We start from the raw sequence: 22,677 nt of genomic DNA, 5'->3' as shown, positions 1-22,677 counted from the left end.
GATACAAAATGATACTGAAGACCCATAGTGTCTGGATGTCAAAAGTTTCTTCATGGCTGCTGGAAGAAGCGTAGTCTTCTCTGATCCGTCATTATGAAGTTATTGCTCAGGGTCTAGTCACCATGGTGGACAGTCACCCACCTGACCTTCAGCAGAACAAGGCTTCCCTCCACTGGTCTGTCTAGGAAGAGTACTTCTGCGGTGGTACTTATTAAGCATTCATTAAACTGGCTACAGTGGTTTTTCATATTGGTGTTTACCTTATGGAGGACTTGTAGGTGCTTCCCTTGAGAACGGCAGCAGAGTAGCTCTAAGTTGCACTGGGCCGCTTGATGCGGTCTAGCACGGTGCCAGCACCCCTTATTGGTTTTGAATACATTCTGTCAGCTGTCCCTTTGGACCACTTTGAGACTACACTACACTGGCTATGGATTTCTTTCTGTGTTGTTTGGGTATGAGTCAGCAATCAACTTGTCTTCTATTCATTTAAACTGATCTAGTCAAATTGACAAGTTTTGAATCTTTGGCCCTTGGCAGCGGGCCAAGGGCCAAATGCATCTGACTGGGAGTTGGTGGAGGAGCTGATGGCAAGTTAGTGGTGTTAGCCACTCGTCTACCTCAGTGTCCTTTGGTCCTCTACCGGCTCTATGCTGGGTAGCTATGGAGTAGCTGGAGGCAAGAATGGGACCTAGAAGTGGCACATGGATTGTTTGACCATGGATGGATTAACCCTGGTCGAGCTCACACAGCTCTACAAGGGTGGCCTGCTTGGCTTGCTGTGATTAGAGTAACCTCAAATCTCCATCCGGATTGCCATAAATTCCTCCTCGAGCCTATTGGGTTATTCTCGACTTATGCGTGTTTCAGGAATTGTTCTCTAGAACCTTCCATATGCAATCGCTCTCTGAAAAAGTAGGAATGGCGCTAACTGGGTTACGTCTAATGAGCAGAAAGCCTCTGAACCTTGGTGCTGGTGAGACGAGCACATGGCGAGGTGAGGGGTGTCGTTGTCGCAAATCCTTCTTCTTCAGGCGGCCACTCCTTTTCAGGCCGGTAAATATGTTGGAACCTGGGATGTGAGTAACTATGTTGACAGGCAGCGTAACTGACCTCATAATCCTCAAGATGAACTGCGTGTCTGGCGCGTCTGGCGCCTCAGACTAGTTCCCAGATTCCAATGTGCTATTGGACACTCTATGGGGAATTAATTGAAATGACACAAATAATATGAAAACAATATCAATGGTTAAATGTAGACTTTCCCTCCATAATAATAGACACCAGGGTTTCTGGCCCTGGATTTAAAGTAGGCCTATGAAGGAATCTAGCATGCTTTCAACAACTTCCCCTTTTCACCGTGCCACTCCAGCATCTCTGTCTAGTTGAGTACGAGCCACCATCAGCTGAACCACTCCAAAATAGGACTTTCTTTGGTCCTAGAAAGACTAACCACCTCGCACAGCTAGGCTGTGCGACTGTTGACTGTTAACGGTCAACTGTTGCTTGACATCTACATCTATTGACGAACAAACTTTTGCTGAGTTTGTTGATCTGATCTGTCAGGGATCAAATGGTACACAACATTTGACTTGCTGAACCACTGGTCACTGCACATGATTCAGAAGGCAGCAGCATGCCTGTTGTTCAACCAGCGTAAGCATGCACATGTCAAACTACTCTCCACTCTGTTTCCATGGGTCTACTCACTCCCCCTCCTGACCTTTCCAATAATGAATGGCATTGTATCTGGCAGTGCCTTTGGTTTTAGGTTTCCACAATTTCTATTGTGTGACACTGGTTTTCAGACAAAATGGCAGGCGACAACACAGCATGGGGCTTGAACCAGTAACCCCAGAATTTAAAGGAAAGTGACTGCAGTCATTCACATATGTCACTGCAAGATCAGCCCCAGAGGAAACAAGTCACGGCTTGTTTGTATTTGCTCTGAATGGTCTGGTTGTCCGCTGTAGGTCACCTGTGACACACTGGTCTGCCATATGAGTTAATCTACATTAAAACGTTGTTCGCAAACTCAGACCATTCTTAAATAGTGTTGATTAATGTGCCAGTAACAGGTAGTCCTGGCATCATCAGAGTGCACATAATAGCAACATTTTAATTTCATGCACAATCATATTTTCTATCTGATGGCAGTAATGACATTGCACTTAACAGGATGGGGATGTCTTCTGAGTTAAGTTAATAATTGTACTAAACCAGAACTTTAATTGAATGAGGAGTTTAGATCAGTATAACCCAATTATGTCTTGCAGCATTATTTTGGTTCATCATGTTCTCAGAGTCAGAACTGGTTTATACATTTAAATAATACTTATAATATCACGACAAAATAAAATACAAAACTTAAAACTTGTTTCATGGGAAATTAAACACACTTGCTTGTGTTTGACTTACTTTAGAGTATGGACCGTGGCAATTTAAGGAAAGCTGAGGAGTTCTAAGACACAACTAAAATAGTCATTTAATGGACCATAACCACATTAAATGCTCTAAGGTACTGGTTTAGACATTATAGTTACATGTAGATGTCACATTTACTATTTCACCAAAACAAGCGCTGTAGTGAAAAATAACTTACTTAGATATATGGTATTTCATAATGTGAAGAGACTAGGCAACTGTTTATTCCATGTCTACTTGAACGTAGCACCGTAGCGTCCTCAGATAATTTTGTTATGGTATTTGTAGTCTTTCAAAGACGGAATCAAAAGTAGTCACGATATTTTAAACCACATTTCCCAGAAGTCCCCCTAGTGGATCGGCGAACACGGAAGGTGAGTGTCGAGTGTGGTCGTTCACAGCCCTGGCTGCGCTGTTTTCATTCAGTTTACTATCTAATGTTACTATTACTGTCACTACCACAGCAAACGATTCATTCGACATTAGAAATAAAGTGGCATATAGAAAATTAACCTTAGCTTTGTTGGAATTACTGGTATGCAATTCGTTTTAAAAACGTACTTAGTTGTCCGACGGGACCTTATTTTGAGATCCGCGATTTCTGCCCGACCAATGATCACCATATGTTGGTTAAGTGATTAGGGGTTAGTTTAGTTTGTTCTTCACTATGATCAAGCCGTGTTGGTTAAGTGATTAAAGGGAGGGGACATATTAAGAAAAAAACACATGTTCTGTGATTTGGGTTAGGTGTTGTTTTGGGTCTCTTGTGCTGCCACACGCATACAAACTATGAAATAAGGCCCTACTTGTTTTTCTTGACTGAGAAATGCATTTCTGAAAGTACCCCACTTGCAGTTTTCAGATGAGCGAGTCAATTTAGTCGACTCTCCTGACGTAGGAATAAGGCACATTTGAATATTACCACCCACCGCCCCATCCGCGCTTAAATAATATACGTCCTTTCGTGATTGGAAGTTTGGAATTCATCATGTCGAGGCGCCACGCGAGGTGTTCTGTTGTTGGCTGTAAAGATGACCACAAATCACTCCATCGCGTCCCAGCCGCAGAGGACAGAAGAGCGGCGTGGATTGATTTCATTTTTGAGGGCCAAGTCCCAGCCACAGTTGGCAAAAATCTGTTGGTCTGTGCTCGCCACTTCAAGACTGACTGTTTCTCCAACCTCGGTCAATACACGGCAGAATTAGCTGGGAAACTTTTTCTTAACGAGGGGGCACTTCCAACTTTGCGTGGAGTACCTGCAGACGAGAGAAATGTAAGTGTACAAATAATTAACGGTGTGTTTCTTTTGTAGATTAGCGTGAACTTCTGCGTGTTGTGGCGTGAGTTTTCCCATTGAGAATGATGTAAGGCTAACGGCAAAGTTCTAGTTAGTTTGCAGTCAACATGGCTTCCCCCTGCAAACTCAACCAACCCGCTCCACTCTCCACAGGGTTTAAGAATTGAGAACTTGTGAAAGTAATGTATGTATTTGAACATTTTTAAACTTGAATATGTAGTATAGCTCAGTGAAAATTTAGTGTATGGGCGAGACTGCTAAATCCCAGCACAATTTACACTCCGCCAACCACGCCAACCATTCTGTGACGTTTCATCTCTGAGTTTCTTTAAACTTATCCTTTGTAACACTGTATGCAGCTGTGGCATTGCTCTACATGTAAGATAAGGTTGTTGTCACTTCGTTCTTATACATAGGCCATTGCATCAGTACAGTTACCTGCTACAAGGGATATAGGCTGCCAGACTGAGCCACCACAGCGACGCAGTGTTGGTACACAACTCTCTTTGAAGACTCTTCATTCACATTACAGAAGCGCAGGTTTGTAGTCTTCTAGATTGCAAGTTCTAGATTGCAAGTCTAGCCGTGAGCTGTTGCCGCCTTTAGTGCTTGAATTTATACTGTCACCCTGCTGTCATGTTTTACTCCCAAGAATGCCCCGTAATCATAAAAATATACTTTTGTTACAGCTGTCCAGGCTACTGTGTCCTGCAAGAACTTTGGCACATCAACTGGTCCCTTCACACACTCACTGCCTTTACAAAGCTCGAGATCTATAAAGCCGCCATTTAAGAGACCTCGTCTGGAGCAGGAGGAGTTTGAGGAGGAGGTGGATTCTCTCGAGGGCTGCTCAATACTGGCTTCTCAAGGGCTGGAAGCAACCTATGACTCTGAAGACTCGGTTACCGCTTTGACAGAGTCAACAGTCATGTTGTGAGTTACAGAAAAATCCTTAAATGTATCTATCTAAATGTATATAATCAGTTTTCATTTTGTTTGCTGAAACGGATGGTGTGCATTTCTGCAGTCCTGGTTTTTAATGCTTTCATGAAAGTGTTCTGTTTATTGTTGAATCTATTTGAAGGAGTTGCTGATTCATCTATATCTCTCCACCCCCCCAGAGATGCTGAATCCACTTCCAAACATGAGATAAGGAAGTACATAGTGTACGAGACCTGTCTCATGGAGCTGTTCGATGTGTGTGCTGTGTGCAAGTGTGTATGTGCTGTTAAAACCAAAAGGCTTGGGACATTCATATCAGTGGAACAGCTGTGTGAGTATTGCGAGTATTCCCGAATTTGGAAAAGCCAGCCTCTTCTGGATAACACACCAGCTGGGAATTTACAGCTTTCTGCCGCAGTGTACATCAGTGGAGCCTCATTCTTCAAACTTCAAAGGGTAAATGAAGAATTAGTAAAGAATAATTTACTCCATTGTTGAACATGGCATATAATGTTTAATATTATAAAATCTTGTCATTTTTGTTTTCCATTAGGTGTTTAAGGCAATGCATCTGCAGATTTTTCTCTCCGACACCTTTCGTCGGCATGCTAGAATGTTTATAGAGCCAGCTATTGTCCACAAATGGAAAAATTCCCAGGAATTGATGCTGCAGCAGCTCGGCGAAGAAAGTAAAGTAATACTTGGTGGTGACATGAGGGCTGATTCTCCAGGTATATATTTTGCTATATAAATCCTATGAGTAGGATATATTTGATTGTAAATAAATAGGAAGACATAAACACATACCAGACTTCAATACAAGATTGTGACAATGTTTTCACAGGGCACAGTGCAAAATTTGGGATCTACACCATGATGGCCCTCAACACCAATACTGTTGTCGATCTCCAGTTGGTTCAGGTGGGTGACTTAAAGTTTACTGTGTTCTGTTTCTTTTTATACATTTTGCCAATTGACATTTTAAATATGGACCCGTATTTATGATGATTTGACAGAGCAATGAGGTTGGAGGTAGCTCCCATATGGAGCTGGGAGGCCTGAAGAGGAGCCTGGAATTGTTCAGTGCACGTGGGGTAACCCTTGATTGCATCGTCACCGACAGTCATCCACAAATTCAAAGATTTCTGAGGGAGAACAACATCACTCAATTCTATGACGTCTGGCACATGGAGAAAGGTACACTCACTCAACAAAACATTAGAAACCTACTTATACCAGGTTGGACCCCTTTTGCCTTTAGAACTGCAGAACAAGATGCTTGAAGCATTCCGTGCATATTTTGGTGCATATTGATAGGATTGTATCTTGCAGTTTGTAAAAATGTGTGGAACTCAAACTACCTTGTAGGTCTATACTTGAAGAGTCTACACATAAAGCTTTATGATCACATATTCATTTGGGTTAACTTGGGTTAAATATTTATTCTGATTTGTAGGAATTTCAAAGCAACTACATAAAATTAGCAAAACAAAGGACTGCCAAAAAGTAAAGAAGTGGATGCGAGCCATTAGAAACCACGTCCATTGGACTGCAGAATCGTCAAAAAACGGGCCGGAAAGGTTGGCAAAATGGACCTCCCTCCTAAACCATGTTCAGGATATTCATACTCATGATGACCCCCTCTTCCCAAAATGTCTACATGCAATTCGCAGCACAAGGGACAAGAGTAAATGGCTCTCAGCAGGTTTGTCTCATTCAACTGGTTGGGTTATTGATTTGCTACAAGTACAGTCATTACCAATAAGTTAGATGTTATGATATAATGCATAATATTTTTTGTCTTTCAGCCACTCCTGCATTCTACAAGCTGGAGAAGGCGCTGACCAAAAAGACAGTCCTAAGGGACATTGCGAAGCTCAGTCCCCACCACCAGACCTCCTCTTTGGATGCATTCCACGCTTTGATCCTGCAGTTCGCTCCTAAAAACGTGATCTATCCATATCTAGGAATACTTTGCAGGTAAATTAAGCTGTGATTACTTGTTGAGAACATTTGCGCATTTCTTGCAATTATTTTCATGTTTGATTTTCTTTTTACTGTTCTAGACACTACCTGGCTGCACTGCATTACAACGAGAATGCTGATAGAGGACAAGCCACCACGTCGTCATGGGATCCTATTTACAGACTGAGCTTTCCAAAGACCAGGAAGGGAGAGTGCAGAGCCAAACCAGTGAAGACTGAGGCGACATTCCGTAAGTGTGAATTTATTTTATTTTTAAGATTTATATTGTGCATGAGACAAAGTACTGCAACTCTGAACTTTAAACAAAATAAATAAACAAACACAAATACCTGAGAAACTACCCAATCAAAGTGCAAGATCTTAATGTATGAACAGTTGAAATTATTCAAATTAAATTATACAATTGATTCACTTTTTGTGTGTTTGTGTGTTGCACAGGGTATGTTGATGATTTGATGGACATGATCATGGAGAACGTCTTTGTTGACCCATCATCGTACAGAGCTGAGATTCTGAAGATGAACATCCCGCCGGACCTGTCTTCAGAATATGAGCATCGAGACGAGGAGGAGGCTAAATTCCTGTAGCGACTGAGAAAATTGTTCTTGAAACAGGTTCTACACTGTGTCCACATTTTTCTAATTGGATTAAGTGAATCCTTCGCTATACTGTATTTACAAATGTTATGTATGAATATTCGTGTTTACAAATATTCATGACTGCGATCAATAAATGTTTATTGTATCTGTAAAATGTTTCATGTGAATTGATGCGTAATATGCAGTATTTGCTTAGCAAAAACTTGGCTATGCGTTAAAATATCATCTGAATTTGTGGCATTGACCGACTATATTTAGTTTATTATGGTGTATGAACAGTGAAGTAGGTTATTACAGATAAAACTCACTGCTCTATCCCCCGTAGCTGTAAAGGACCGTAGTCAGTTGTTGCATGCATTTTGCAGCGACAACACATTTAGGCAAACCGGTTCTAAACATGGATGGTCTATCATACAGGGAGGCCTTTCATCCAGCTGCTGCAGCCGTCTTGTAACCTATTATGCATAACAAAAGGTGAGTGTCTGCAGTGGCATGTCATCAGAAATGCACTGCAAACTTAAGTGTAGGATAAGATAGCTGCTAATGTTACCTGTGGCACCTCCTGACAGCATAAGTTCTAAGGCTCTGACCGCATTGCACAATTTCCACATGTGCACCTATGCAAACAAATAAAAATGTATTCATGAATGTATAATGCCAAAAGAATAAGAAACCTGGCATACCAGTACTTGAAACCAATAATGGCTCCCACGTCGAAGATTTGTATGTGTGCTCTAGCTAGCCACATTTTCCCAGCCTGAGGTGAATGGCCAGTAGCGCTTGGCCTTCTCAAGTTAACATGAACACATCTGGTTGATATGGTACCTGCAAACTTGCAAGACGTAACTTCACCTTTTGTGAACAAGAAGCAAAATATAGGCTAAAATTAAATAGGGTTACTATGTATAAAGTTGCCTTAGCTTCTAGAAATAGCTAGTAGCTACTTATTTATTTTTTATTTGCACTACCACCTTGACAAACCTTTTCCCAGAGCACCTTAGCGTACTATCCATCTTATGCTGCTCATACCTCGTCACTTTACTTTTTTGCTGCTGTATTCTCTACTTGACTGTATTCACTACTCCTGCACTATCCCGCACTATCATTTACTTGTATTGAAGTCTGGTATCGTGTTCCAAATTATTATGCAAATGATATTTTTCTCTGATTTTCCTTAATAGTCAATGAGATGACCGTCAGTATCATTTTCAAGTCATCAACCGTTAGAGTATATTTCGAATTTTATTGAACAAACCTCCCAATGTTAACAGTATTTTTTTCAAAAATAAAAAAACTCAAAATGCACTGTTCCAAATTATTATGCACAACAGTTTCAAAACATTTTATAGGTTGTAAAGAACTGAAAATGGTCATTTGTTGAATATGCAGCATTAGGTCGTCATAATTACTGAAATCAAAATCTATTTCAATAAAAAAAAACATCTTAACAGGCCAAGTTACATGTTAACATAGGACCCCTTCTGTGATATCACCTTCACAATTCTTGCATCCATTGAACTTGTGAGTTTCTGGACAGTTTCTGCTTGAATGTCTTTGCAGGATGTCAGAATAACCTCCCAGAGCTTCTGTTTTGATGTGAACTGCCTCCCACCCTCATAGATCTTTTGCTTGAGGATGCTCCAAAGGTTCTCAATAGGGTTTGAGGTCTGGGGAGGATGGGGGCCACACCATGAGTTTCTCTCCTTTTATGCCCATAGCAGCCAGTGACACAGAGGTATTCTTTGCAGCATGAGATGGTGCAATGTCATGCATGAAGATGATTTTGCTATGGAAGGCACGGTTCTTCTTTTTGTACCATGGAAGAAAGTCAGTCAGAAACTCTACATACTTTGTCGAGGTGATTTTCACACCTTCAGGGACCCTAAAGGGGCCTACCAGCACTCTCCCCAAGATTCCGGCCCAAAACATGACTCCCCCACCTCCTTGTTGACATCGCAGCCTTGTTGGGACATGGTGGCCATTCACCAACCATCCACTACTCCATCCATCTGGACCAACCAGGGTTGCACGGCACTCATCAGTAAACAAGACAGTTTGAAAATTAGTCTTCATGTATTTCTGGGCCCACTCGACCGTTTCTGCTTGTGAGCATTGGTTAAGGGTGGCCGAATAGTAGGTTTTTGCACAACTGTAAGCCTCTGGAGGATCCTACACCTTGAGGTTTGTGGGACTCCAGAGGCACCAGCAGCTTCAAATACCTGTTTGCTGCTTTGTAATGGCATTTTAGCAGCTGCAGTCTTGATCCGATGAATTTGTCTGGCAGAAATCTTCCTCATTATGACCTTATCTGCATGAACCCGTCTGTGCTCTGAATCAGCCACAAACCTCTTCACAGTACGATGATCACGCTTAAGTTGTCGTGAAATATCTAATGTTTTCATACCTTGTCCAAGGCATTGCACTATTTGACACTTTTCGGCAGCAGAGATATCCTTTTTCTTTCCCATATTGCTTGAAACCTGTGGTCTGCTTAATAATATGGAACGTCCTCTTAAGTAGTTTTCCTGTAATTGGGCTCACCTGGCAAACTAATTATCACCGGTGTCTGAGATTGATTTCAGTGATCCAAAGAGCCCTGAGACACAATACCATCCATGAGTTTAATTGAAAAATGAAAAATGAAATGTTTATTTCATTAAAAAAAAAAACCACTCCCCTCCAATCAGAGCATCGCTAAGATTTTGTGGACCAGCGGACGAGCAGCTCCGGCGGGGGGAACTCGGTGCTAGCCCTGGCGTACAATCCCTTTCTCTGGCGCCGAGCTCACCCCGCCGGAGCTGCCGCCGAAGCTTCAGTGGAAGTCGGGAGGAGGAGACATGGAGTAGAAAGGGATTGTACTCTCGGAGCTGAGCTGCCGGACTGCCGCTGAGCTACCCCAGCCGGAGCTGCTCGTCCGCCGGAGCTGCCACCTGGCTTCGGCGCCAGTTCAGCTCCCGGAGACTGCGGCCGGATGGCTTCGACGGCGGCCGGACTGGAGTCCGGCAGCTTCGGCGAGGGGAGCTCGGAGGCAGTCCGGCAGCTCAGCTCCCGGAGTACAATCCCTTTTTTCTCCATGTCGCGGTTCATGGACTTCAGAGAGTCAATGCCAAAGTTCCTTCCCCCCAATTCTTCTCAACAATGGCCGAGATATCCCCCACTACGAGTCTTTACTTGTGGAAGTACCAGAGACGTCAGACAGTCTTTATTATTCATAATATCATCCGAGGCGCACATAGCTTTTGGCCGTGATATTAGATATATATCATATAAATACACGTATATAATATTATTATGTTATATTATATTATATAGATATAGAGCTCCAGGAGTCAGCAAACGGCAACAATCCCTTCTCCTCCATGCTGTGGTTCAGTCTGACAGCTCATTGGTCAATGGGCAGCAGCTCATTTGCATCAATGCTACAGACACCAGAAACAGCGCATTCTGAAGGGACCGACACAGAGGGGAATTGCGGTTGGCAATATTTTTTTTCCTAAAAGCTATTTCCAGCAAACGGCTTCAAAAACATGTTTTCTGGAACTCAAATACTATGTTTACTTGTTGGGAAAACACCATAATATGTCTCCTTTAAACCATACTGCACTTATATTGCACTATATGACAATCATGTTCAAACTGTGCCTTAACCGCTGTTTTGCACTTCTGTTTAGATCTCAAACCAAATTTTGTTCTCTCTGTACTTGTACTCTGCACAATGACAATCTGATTCTGAATCTTACCATGCATACTGAATCACAGGGTCAGTCCCTGCACGCGTCTTTATTTTAGAATCTTTTATTGTCTATAGCATTCATCTGGATATTTTATTATCTTGTTTATGATGTATGAGTATGCTGTGTGTGATGTCTTCAAGCTACTGGGACTTTGATTTCCCCTGGGGATCAATAAAGTTTAAATCTATCTACTGCCAGCAGCTAGCACTAGTGTCTGACTTTTACCGGAAACTCAGGCCCCGTCCACACGAAGCCGATATCATGGCGAAACCGCAAAGGTCTTGTACGGTTCGGCCTTCCGTCCACACGAAGCCGGCGAATCCGCTGACCGAAACCGCAAACTTCTGAAACCACCCTCGGAGGTGGTTTCAAATCTATCCGATTTCGTTTTGGTTTCGTGTGGACGCCTGAAACCGACTGAAACCGCAAACCATGACGTCATCGCCCCACCCCTCGACCTCCTAGCCAATGGCTCTTAAGCCCGCAGAGTCTCAGAAATCACAACAAAAAAGATGATGGCGGACTACAAGCTTGTAATCGTTCTGCAGCATATCATGTCCCTTGTTGGGTTGCTAAGCCATTATTTATTGAGAATCTAGTTCGCCATCGTAGAAGAGCTGTTTGTTTGTGTTGTTAGTGGTTCGGGGGGCAGCCTTTATGCGCATGCTCGCCTCTTCTTCTTCTGGATTTGTGTACCAGAAGCAGCGCCCCTTATGGGCCTGGAATGTTTACTACAGCGTTTCTACAGATCTATCCGGTTTTGCTTGGCTTCGTCTTTACGGAGATACTTCGAAACCGGATAGATCGAAACCGTAACGGTTTCGCCCGTTTCGGCTTCGTGTGGACGGGGCCTCAGACAATGACATTGAAAAGTTCCATTAAAAATATTTTTTTTTTTGCCGTAGGCCTACCGTTCAGAAGCTTCCTGCTGAATTCTCAGATTCTCCTCCTTCAGGATCCGATTCAGGTTCGGACATGTACGGTTGAACTACTGAAGCTGCCATGTCTGCTAGTTTCACAGCTATGATAGTACACTCTCCCTAACCATGGTAACAGTTTATGTGCACGATGTGTCCAATGGGCAGCAGCTCATTTGCATTTAAAGCTACAGACACCTGAAACAGCACACTCTGAAAGGGACTGAAACAGGGGAATAGAGATAGGCGAGATTTTTCCTAAAAAATATTTCCAGCAAACTACTTACAAAACAACTTTTCTGGAACTCATACACTGTTAACTTTTTTGGATTTTTATTATATCTAACCTTTAAGGTTTAGTTCAGGTCCTTTAGGTTTAGTTATTCACTATGATCACCTGTGTTGGTCAAGTGATTAATGTTTATCTAGGGTCATTAGGCTTTAGTTAAGAAAATTAAGGTTTAGTTCAGGTCATTAGGGTTTAATTAGGTCATTACGGATAGTTAAGGTCATTAAGGGTTAGGTTATTCACTATGATCTGCTGTGTTGGTTCAGGTCATTAAGGTTTAGTTAAGTGAATAAGGGTTAGGTTATTCACTATGATCAGCTTTGTTAGTTCAGGTCATTAAGGTTTAGTTAAGCTCATGGCGAGCCATCCATACCGCCAGGTTGAGGTTAAACACGCTTTCTGTTTAGTAGCCAATCAGCTCCTGACAGCTTCTTAGGTGGCTACAGTAGTCTAATATGTTGTTATGTTTTCCTGCCGCCCTTTTTGCTTCACTTATGGCTGCAGCCTTGGGCTGTTATGTAAATGTATGTACATATATGTTGAGATATGAGTTCTAATGTTGCTGTTGGTACCATCATAGTGTTTTCATGCTTCCTTTCAGTCGCAGGCTTTTGCAGGATCATGAGCCAAGCCTGATTTGTGTAACGCTAGTTGAGTTAAGAAAGCAACCTGATATAGTCTTTATTAGGTTATTGTGGTGTGAACGTCATATAATTTTTAATCCTATCCCTCTATGTAGATTTCCTATTTGTACCTTTAGAAACAGTTCATGGGCATCGTGTATCGCCCTCTGGTCTGCACAGTGAGATCATGTGAAGTTACACAGCGGCTCTAATGGTTGATCAACAAATTCTGTTCGTTCATTTAACTGGGCATAAACATAGTTGGATCTGGTTCCGATTAAAAAAAAAAATATATATATATATCTCAATTTTATGGACTTCATTCTTGTTGTTTGCTATCCTGGTATGGATATTTTGCTTTTATTAGGACCATCTGTATATGGTCCTAATATGTAGTAAAACCTATAAACATGTCACATATGGAGGAACAGACCTTGTCAACGCACCAGCCCAGAGCTGGGAGGAACACGTGCTCTGCCAGTCGGACAACTCGTTTTATCCGAGGTTCAAGTCCTGTGTGGTGCTTGTAGAGTCCTGTTATTGGCTCTTTAAAAACACTACAACACCAGAGTACATCAATAACTAAACATTGTATTTTCTCTTTACATAAAAAAAATGTCATCGGTGCAGCCCTCTTCATTCTTGTCATCTTTTTGTCATGTTTCGTCGCTTCAATAAGCTCTGTAAATTATTTTGTACACAAAACAAGTCGTGGGTATCTTCAGTTCATTGAGACAGTATTATTCACATCGGCCTAACTCTGGTGTCATACGTTCATATAGGTTTGCACACGGGGCTGCATAATATAAGAGAGCGGTATCAATTATGCACGGTTTATTCATGCGGCTGCTATACCTCGCACACTTGATTTGATTGTCTGCACTTCATGTATAATGCAGTGCCCTTGTCTGTTTCCCAGACGCATTCTGTTTTTCTGAGTTCGTCCAACATGCACACTTATTGAGTTTGCGTCATCACACGGCCCCACACTTACAGCTATTAGTGTGCTGCTGTGAGGAGCCCCAAAGTGGTCCATCAACAGAGGAGTGGCCTCGTCTGTCTCCATTCCAACCTGTCAATTCAATACCCTTTTCCATTCCATTGTCGGGCGTTGCCATCTACATACAACATTTAAACTAAATCAAGTTACTCAGTACTTTTCGGACCCAGCAAATGATGTTACTAACCGGGTCAATTCAAAGCGTTTCTGTTGCCAGATATCGTCAGATGGAAAGGCTATCTAGGCATAGGGACGGATGGTTGGCTGCCAACCGCAAACCCTTTTACTTGTAACCCAATTTCTATACATAAATTGCATAATTTGTCTGACCTGCTCAAAAGTAATCCTTTTCTTTAACAAAATCAGATACATTCAATGTATGGGAAACAAAACCTTCCTTTTGTGAGATGGTTAGTAAATCATGACTATAACATAAATATGACCAAGAGGTTACAGAGGATCACACATAATGGAATATCCTTGTGGAAAGATATCCATCTATTTTGGTCCAATGCAGCAAACAAAAATACATTATATTTCTTTTAAAGTCACTACATCTCTATTTATCTTTGGGTGTTCAATGGAATGATTGTTATTCAATTATTTGATCATACAGCCAGCAAAAAAGTTATATCTGCCAACTCATCATCGTCTCAAGCCCTGTGGTTTGGACTGATGTGGTATATTGAGTTCAGTTATTTCTATTATTAGTTGATTCATAATGATTGATGAAAATGCTTTGTGCTTTCTACCACCTCATGTCTGCAGCCCCATAAAAATGTCTATTATCCACATGTTTATGTTTAGAGCATGCAAAAGGTTCCACAAAAAATACGCAAATTGGTCTCCAGGCAACAGTCGAGTATCGATGTCTTTGCTTGTTAAGCCCAGTTCAGACCAAAGATTTGCCATGCAACGACTTGCAACTAGAGGGTAAAAAACTAGGGGAAAAGTTGCAGCAGTGTGAACTGGTCGTTGCAGCGCGGCTGATACCGTTGCAAGGAGTCGGCAAAGATTGAACATGTCAAATTGCCAGGTCCAGTTTTAGAACGCAACAATGTAGCTATTTCGCTTCAGCCAATCAGGACACAGCACAGAACAACTTGTATGTCACAGCCTTTCTCAGTCCCAGTCCTATACTCCACAGTACACGTTAGCTATGACCGTTGTTATGGTTACATGCTGCCATTCCGACCTGTCCCCATTCCGACACCTTTTAGTAGGCCTACCGCCATTCCGACAGTCTACTGTGGCGCCAACTTCAGGTCAACATTGGGGGATCATAAATTTATAATTCAAATGTGTTCAACCAAAAATTTGCTAGTATTATTTATCCCTTATTAATTTGATTAATTCCAAATCTTGGTTGTGATGATGTATGAAATAACCCATTCTATCATTTGACGACTGCATTTTACAAGTGTGTTACGAGTGGCGGGGCATGCACTTATTTAACATGTCCTAGGAATGTATAAATATTCTATGAAACTTAAAACTGGACCATTTATTCGTTAGAGTTGGATTTAAACTCAATGCAGGACCACTATCGGGAGTGGATTGGGCGAACATTAGAACGAAATTACATGGGCGTCGATTACGGGGGGGACATGTCCCCCCCACTATTTAAAATACGAATTTTGTCCCCACCACTTTTAAAAATTTGCAAACCAATTGCGACCGAAAAAATACCCACATACTCTAAAATCCTGCGATAGGCGTGCATGAAGACATCATTTATTAGATAGGCCTACCTAATAAACCGTTGGAACACACAAGACCGGAACCCATAGCAACGCCGGTAAACAAACCCAGAGAAGCCCAATCCCTATGAGAGCCCCCCGCGCTACGGCCATCCGAAGGCGCACAGAGCTCCGAGAGTCGCAAACGGCAACAATCACTTTCTCCTCCATGCTGCAGTTCACCCCGGACTGCACTGCACTGAGTTTGACAGTTGAACGCTGATTGGCTGTTACGTTACACATGTCACTCAGTGGCCACGCTGTTGAACGCTGATTGGCTGTCATCACGCGAAATTCGCGTCAAAGTTGAAATATTTAAACTCGAGCAAATTTGTCACGCCACTAATCTTCGTGAACGCGCTCGCCTGTGTACGGCGAAAGTGTGGCGCGACAAATCAAAACAAATCAAAAAATTTGCCCGATACGCGTCTCTACGTTCACTTTGTATGGGATCTTTTCGCCCTGTCGCGTTTGGTCTGAACGCACTGGAGAAGTTTCAAGACACAGCCAAAATTGACATTTTTGTTCAGAAAATAGCCGGTCCTTTTGCTTCCTGTAAAAAACATGTTTGTGACACTGGATAACGATATAGATACATCATCTAGCCTGCATGTGGAGGGCCACATAAGGTAAGAAATTGGTTTACGTAAACTTTGCTGCTGGTTCTGTTTGCTCGTGATGACCTGGCCAAAGGCTACCCACGGCCCTAAGCGATTGTGATCTGATTCTGGTTGGTGCTCCAGCTAGTATGCATTGTATATTAGGGATGGGCAAAATTATTATTTTCCGGGAACTAGTTCTTTCAATTCAGTTCACTATAACGATTCGTTAGTTTGATTCGTTCTTTTTGATTCGTTCGTTACGTCAGATTACGTCATTTTTCAGGGAATCTCACAGGTGTCTGCCCCCCTCCCCGCTAGACGTCCCTGAGCATAATTTAAGCGACTTCTAGGCTCTACCCTGCGTGAAAATCGACAAGATATACTATAAATTACAACCAAACGTCCCACCAATATTTATACCACTTGCTTACTCTCTATATTACATTCATGGTTTTATATTTTTTTTACTTTACATTTAATTCTTCATTATTCAGGCATTACAGAACTTTCATGGTCATAAATATACGAAAATACGAACTGCAGTTTAATATCTTTGTTTGTTCATGAATTGACATAGAATGGAGCAAAGACTCCTGGGATTGGGAAATGCGTTTATCCAGTAAACAGATGGAGGTCAAGTCTATTTCCGGAAATGTAGGGGAATATATGATAGCCTGGTTCTACCAGACTCTCGTACTTCACTTCATTTCATTTCATTTGTACAGAGAGTCTGGACCTAATCAATTGACAAACGTTAACTCACTTGAAGGCGGGTGTCTGTTGAAGTTTAAAATGATTGGATCTGCCCAGTGCCACTCTGGATCTGCCATAACCAATCGCTAACGTTTGGTTGTGACGTATGTCATGCGCCGGGAATCACGCGCAGGTTGTACACAAACCAAACACCTTGCGCGTCTGCACGAAAATGTCCGTCAACGACAGCTGCAGGTTTTGTTCGTCAAATTAAATTTATCAGGGAAAAATTGCACATTGTAAATCAACTACCGACCTACAACAACAACTCAAACTAGCGCACGACTTTATCGTCATTGTTCTCAGACACGCCCTCTGTTCGCTGATTGGGCGCACGCTGTGGCGGTGGCAGAAAACCAAATTACATACAGCAGGTCCAGACCTAGTACTGAAGGGAAATTCAAATTGAGCGGAAGTACTTAGGCGGGCGGAGCCAGGCTAGATATATGAGTGGCCCCACGTCGAATGGTATGACCAAGATACGTCAGACAGAGAAAGCGCGCAAATTCGATGGTACCACCTTGTCATTTGTTTACCCAGGTGTCATGGCAACACCATTGCTACCTCTCATTGGCTGAATCTTTGAGAACGTTGTAGACTCAATCAATATAAGGTCGCGGGGGGACGAAGCTCTGTTCGTTTGTATATTTTATTTACGTGACCATATTTTTGTTTTATGTTAAAAAAAAAAGAATTACAGAACCAGTTATTTTTGTTTTGGGGAACCAATTCTTGTCGTTCACGTTCGGGATTCGTTCGATGTGAACGAATCGGTCGCGACCGACTCAACCCTATTGTATATAGATTGCAGCTAGTAGCAGCTACACACGGTGCGATTGCTATGCCAATGTGGTTATAGTTGTTTTGTCTGATTGAGATATGTGACGACTTGGAGCCTGGTAGGCCTATCCTGACATAAATATGTTCTTGCATAACCTGTGTGATTATCCTAAATTGTAGGGGATATTATTTGCGGGCAATTTGCGATGTTGTAACGAGTGAAGTCTACATTGGTCCTTCGCGAGTGTTTACTGGTGGTCAGGATTTGGCAGATGCAATTCTCCTCCGGATGCTTTTTTTTTTTTGAATGCAGCATAACATATGCTGCTACCAGCAGCCCTTGCTAGTCTTCAAAAGGCTGATGCTCAGTACCTCGTTACATTTCTTACCCCCTTCACAGTCTGGCATTGTTTGTCTGGTAAACTTTGTTGATGTCAAGATAAGTGTTAAATTGCTAACGCTGTTCTTTGTCCTGTGTGTATTAGTATTTCATATCCCGAGCCAATACCCTGATGTTTCCAACGCCCTTTTGCAAAACAAGCCAAAACACAAACTGTGGTTTTCAACTTTTATTGTTCGAATAGGATTTTCAACACCTGACAATACACTGTAGAGCAGGGGTTTTCAAAGTGTGAGAGAGTGAGCCCCCCCTCAGAGAAAAAAATTCAGCTGAGGCCCCCCCCCAATTTTTATTTCAAAATACCTGTGTTTTGAAAGCTATTTTAATTATTTTACACATTTCAAACATCTCCGATCATAATTTTAAAACATTTGGAACAAATTTTTGAAACATTTGAAACAAATTTTTTAACATATTTTTTAAACATATTTCTGAAACATTACAACTGTGTAAACTGCCAGTTTACAGATTCATTCAGGGTCCCAGACTCTGAATTTTCTGAGTCGAATCAGATCTGCCTTTTCAGTCCAGAGATTCGACTATTCGGCGGGGTTTGTTTACCGGCGTTGCTATGGTGACCTAAATTATTATAAGCAACTGAAAACTACGCCAGTTTGAAACTAAAACTGTGATTCTGAAAAAAGTATAAATGCTATCAAAATTCCGTTTAGATAGTATTGAAGATACAAGTGTGTAGATTTGTTTAATGGTTTGAACGATGGTAAACGGTTGAAAAAGGAATGAGTTACGATGTCTAGAAGTAGGTGTATCAGAATGGGCTGACGTCTTCAATGAAAACAGCTGAAAACGAAGCGGTATGAAACTAAAACTGTGATTCTGAAGACATTTTAACTGATATCGAAATTCTGTTTCGATATTATTGAAGATACAAGTGTGTAGATTTGTTAAATGGTTTGCACGAAGATAAACGGTTGAAAATTGATTTAGTTATGTTACTTCTACAGTTGAAGTACGACTGATGATTTGAATCATCGTCTTTCAGGGGTTTTTTTGGGTTTATTTTTTTCTCACGTCGCGCCCCCCCTGAAGAATTCTGGCGCCCCCCAGGGGGGGCGCGCCCCACAGTTTGAAAACCACTGCTGTAGAGCATATTGTAATACAGAATATTGAATGGATGAATAGCTTACATAAGGGTACCCAGCACTTTTCAAACCACACTCAAGCTTATGGTTATTGTCCCCACCACTTCTAAAAACAAACTGACGCCCTTGCAAAATTAATTGTTGGATTGCCGCGGCAGAACAAATCAAGGTATGGGTGCTGTAGAATAGCTCAGACGGAGGCTTTCTTATGAAGTTTTTATTTAAAAATGTTCAGCTGGTACATGTTATCAGTTCCAACATCGCTAGCCAACCAATCAACCGAGGTCTCATGCTCACGTGACTACTTGACTCATTGGGACAATCAAAGCTCATCAATGCAATGCAGATACAACATTCTACAGGCGCAGTTAACTTCATATCGGCCAATGCGCTTTACAAAGGAGAAACATGAGAATATAGTCTACACCCACCCCTTTACACACAAATTCACGAAGGGGATCAATATAGATAAACCAACAGTTTTTGCCCATAGAAGGCTCTCTACACAAATTGTCGCTGGCACACTGTTTCTGCCGCTTAAGTACCCAAATGCGGCTCCATATTCTCAGCTTTCTATCTCGCCGTATTCTAATTTTCATTATCAAAGAAAGAGCTAACACTGCAACCTTGTCACTCTCACTAACATAACAACAAGCCTATTTATAATTAAGTTATCCGTCTCCGAGCCGATGGTAAACAAAGACAAATCAAACAGATATTCAGCTAACAGGAAATGCAATGTATACAACTAGCGGGTTATCTAAACAAAATGTAAGCTCCAGCTAATTACTACTATGCAGAAGTAGTGGAGAATGACAAAACATAAGGCCTTTTTACCCTGCCAAGCTGGTTCGAACCGGCTTAGCACGCCCGGTGAGTTCCCCGTCTTATCTCAAGTTTCCTGTGTAAAACCGAGGGGGTAAAATCCCCCGTTTGTCATGACCCGGGCTTTCTTGGTTCACTGGAGAAGGCGGGGCTGCTCACGGAGTCTAGACCTCTTTAGAATAATTTGCATGCTCCCGAATGTTTTTATTTTTTTATGATTGAAGACACCCGCATGCAAGAATGAGTTCACGTCTGTAGGCTACTAACGTGATTAACTATTTAGAAGTGCAAAAACGCCAACATATTCTTTATTTTGCTTACCACTTGGAACCGCGGAGCCATCGCATTTACATCAGGATGAAACCAAATAAACCGCCAATTTGATTAGGGTCCGCAAGGGAAATTTCGGTGCTAGCTCAACCAGGCAATTTACCTCGGGCAGTGTAAACGCGCGGACCGTGCCGCGAAAAAGGTGTGCATAAGACGGCAAATTGGGCAGCGTAAAAACGATCACAGTAACCCTAGCCTACTCTCAACCAAAATAATGATACAACTAATCGCAATCCTAAATTAGGTTACTGTTTAGCAGGATGCAAATGATGCTGATGCTGTTGCGACTCTCGGTGCAGCACTGTGAACTGCCCAGTTTTTAGAACGTCTCAGCCTATCTCCTTGCAAGGAGTTGCGAACTGGGCTTTAGAAGCGCTTTGTTTCAGACCTTATTTTATTTTCTTGGTCGCTAAAATAACAATTATAACGTTCAAACTCCTTTCTGCCGCAAGACCCATCCACTTAAGAGACCTGAGATGGAGGATGAGAAACAAACAAAAACTATGTGTGTGTATGTGTCTGTGTGTGTGTGTGTGTGTGTGTGCGTGTGTGTGTGTGTGTGTGTGTCAGAGGGGTCTTGTACAGTTAAGCTGAGCTCCAGTGGTAGACGAGCGGCTCCAGTTCTTGAGGTCAGCCCGTAACGGAGACATTCAGATCCTGCTGCCAGCGCTGAACCTCCTCCTCTGACCTGAGACCCCGAGCACAACATCTCCCACACAGGTAAGCAGACTCGGGGCACACTTTATTTTTACCCTGGTGCAAATGTCCATGAGGATAGATCACATTATTAATGGACAAAACAACATCAATCTCATAACCACGACATGACCGAAACAAAAATCACTTCATTAACATATTTACGAATTAATGTATTTATTTGTTATTCACAAAGTGTAAGAAGGGACTATAATGACGGTAAAGCACAGCCTCTCATTTAACTTTGCCCTTATGCAATTACTAACAAAATAAGAAATGTATAATTAAAATTCAAATTGAAGGCCAAATCCCTCTCAAAATAATAACCTTTTATTATTTGTATGCCAGGGAAACTACAATGCAACTCCCACTGGATCTGTATTTTCACAAACACAGTACTGCACTACTCCCGCCAATAGGGGACGCTGAGTAACGGCAATGCAGCGAAGGGGTTTTCTAACCCCTGTTAGGTTCTTGAGTCAGCCAGCAAACTTGAGCTAATGGTTTCTAGAGCTTGATGGGTTTTCCTATCAGATTCAATAAAAGTATTTTTGTAAAGCTGACATGTATTTTTGACATTTTGCGATGTCTGCAAATTCACTCTACATCGTTGAGCTAGTAGCGCCGTGTTATTGGTGGATCAATGGCAGAGTAGTACAGTTATAAGGGATTTTTCATTCACACATGGCTATATGTTACGTCATGCACATAAGATCCTGTTGTACAGGACCAATACGGTGGCCCCTCTGAACTACCTGTGTTATGGTCTGATCGAGATGCCTCAGACACCAGCCTTCCGAGTTTCATCTGACGCATCTTCTGACGTCATTTCCGGTTTCGGAGCACTTACCGCTCCCATTCATAAATTGGTGACTGGAATGAAATGGCAATGTAATCAAGTATGTAAGAGCATTTAAAATCGACATTAAAATGACCAACATGGTACAAATACAAAGAAAATAAATCTCTTCACGTGCGCAGCCATTTTGGTTGAGAGCGTCATCACTGAGCTAGGTTTTCAGAATTCCGAGGGGGCACTACTAAAAGGGGTGTGCCTCCGTGAATTGCCGCAAGAGAGCTTGGAGATTTCCCCACTTGCAACTTAGAAGGCTACCGTCCGAGGCATCTGGATCACACCATTATAATATGATCTCCCTCTGTTTTCTTGTTTTTGGTCAGTTTTTTTTTGTTACACTTTCAATGACGTGTGATACAACGGCTGAAGTGAGCAGACGTGATCAGAACACAGGGATTACATTTAGTGAGTTTGGATTTGAGTGAGTTGTATGAAGGTAGATTCGATTTCATCAAAGTGCTTTCTTACTACATGTCTATGTGTTAATGCTAAAAGTTGCATGCAGTAGTATTAACAGCACTGAAATGACCTCATATATTTGGATAATACAACTTAAGGATCAGGTTTTAAGAGCTGCTCAGTAATGCAGAGTACTGGCAAGCATTCTGAAGAGTTAAAGGACCTGTTAAATGATTTAAAACGCTGGGTGTACCATTGGGTTAGTGGGAATGCATTTAAATAATGTAGTTGAACTCTCCAATATAGTCTGTCATTTAGGTCTAGCCTTTAAGGCAGTCCAACTGTTTCAGGCTTATACGCCTCTACACACAGACGTCTATCCCGGA

At 42.0% G+C, this 22,677-nt stretch overlaps 2 protein-coding genes across 2 annotated transcripts in view; both read left to right on the top strand.

Moving 5' to 3' along the window:
* The first annotated feature begins 2,709 nt into the window (after nt 1-2,709).
* fhit (fragile histidine triad diadenosine triphosphatase) overlaps nt 2,710-22,677 on the top strand; it is a 244,010-nt gene continuing 224,042 nt past the window's right edge. Inside the window, exons 1-2 of the mRNA XM_030373703.1 lie at nt 2,710-2,795; nt 20,911-21,060. The gene's annotated coding sequence lies outside the window, so the exon portion shown is untranslated. The remainder of the gene's footprint in view (nt 2,796-20,910; nt 21,061-22,677) is intronic.
* Nucleotides 2,802-8,550, top strand: LOC115556592 (uncharacterized). Its single transcript, XM_030373699.1, has 11 exons — nt 2,802-3,694; nt 4,135-4,258; nt 4,408-4,651; nt 4,840-5,116; nt 5,214-5,391; nt 5,505-5,581; nt 5,677-5,857; nt 6,117-6,365; nt 6,469-6,640; nt 6,727-6,875; nt 7,085-8,550. Exons 1-11 carry the CDS (start codon nt 3,410-3,412, stop codon nt 7,231-7,233), a joined length of 2,085 nt encoding a protein of 694 aa, XP_030229559.1. The 5' UTR covers nt 2,802-3,409; the 3' UTR covers nt 7,234-8,550.

The sequence above is a fragment of the Gadus morhua genome, chromosome 13, assembly GCF_902167405.1.
Source record: "Gadus morhua chromosome 13, gadMor3.0, whole genome shotgun sequence".
NCBI lineage: Eukaryota > Metazoa > Chordata > Actinopteri > Gadiformes > Gadidae > Gadus > Gadus morhua.
This window is presented reverse-complemented; position numbering and strand designations above follow the sequence as displayed.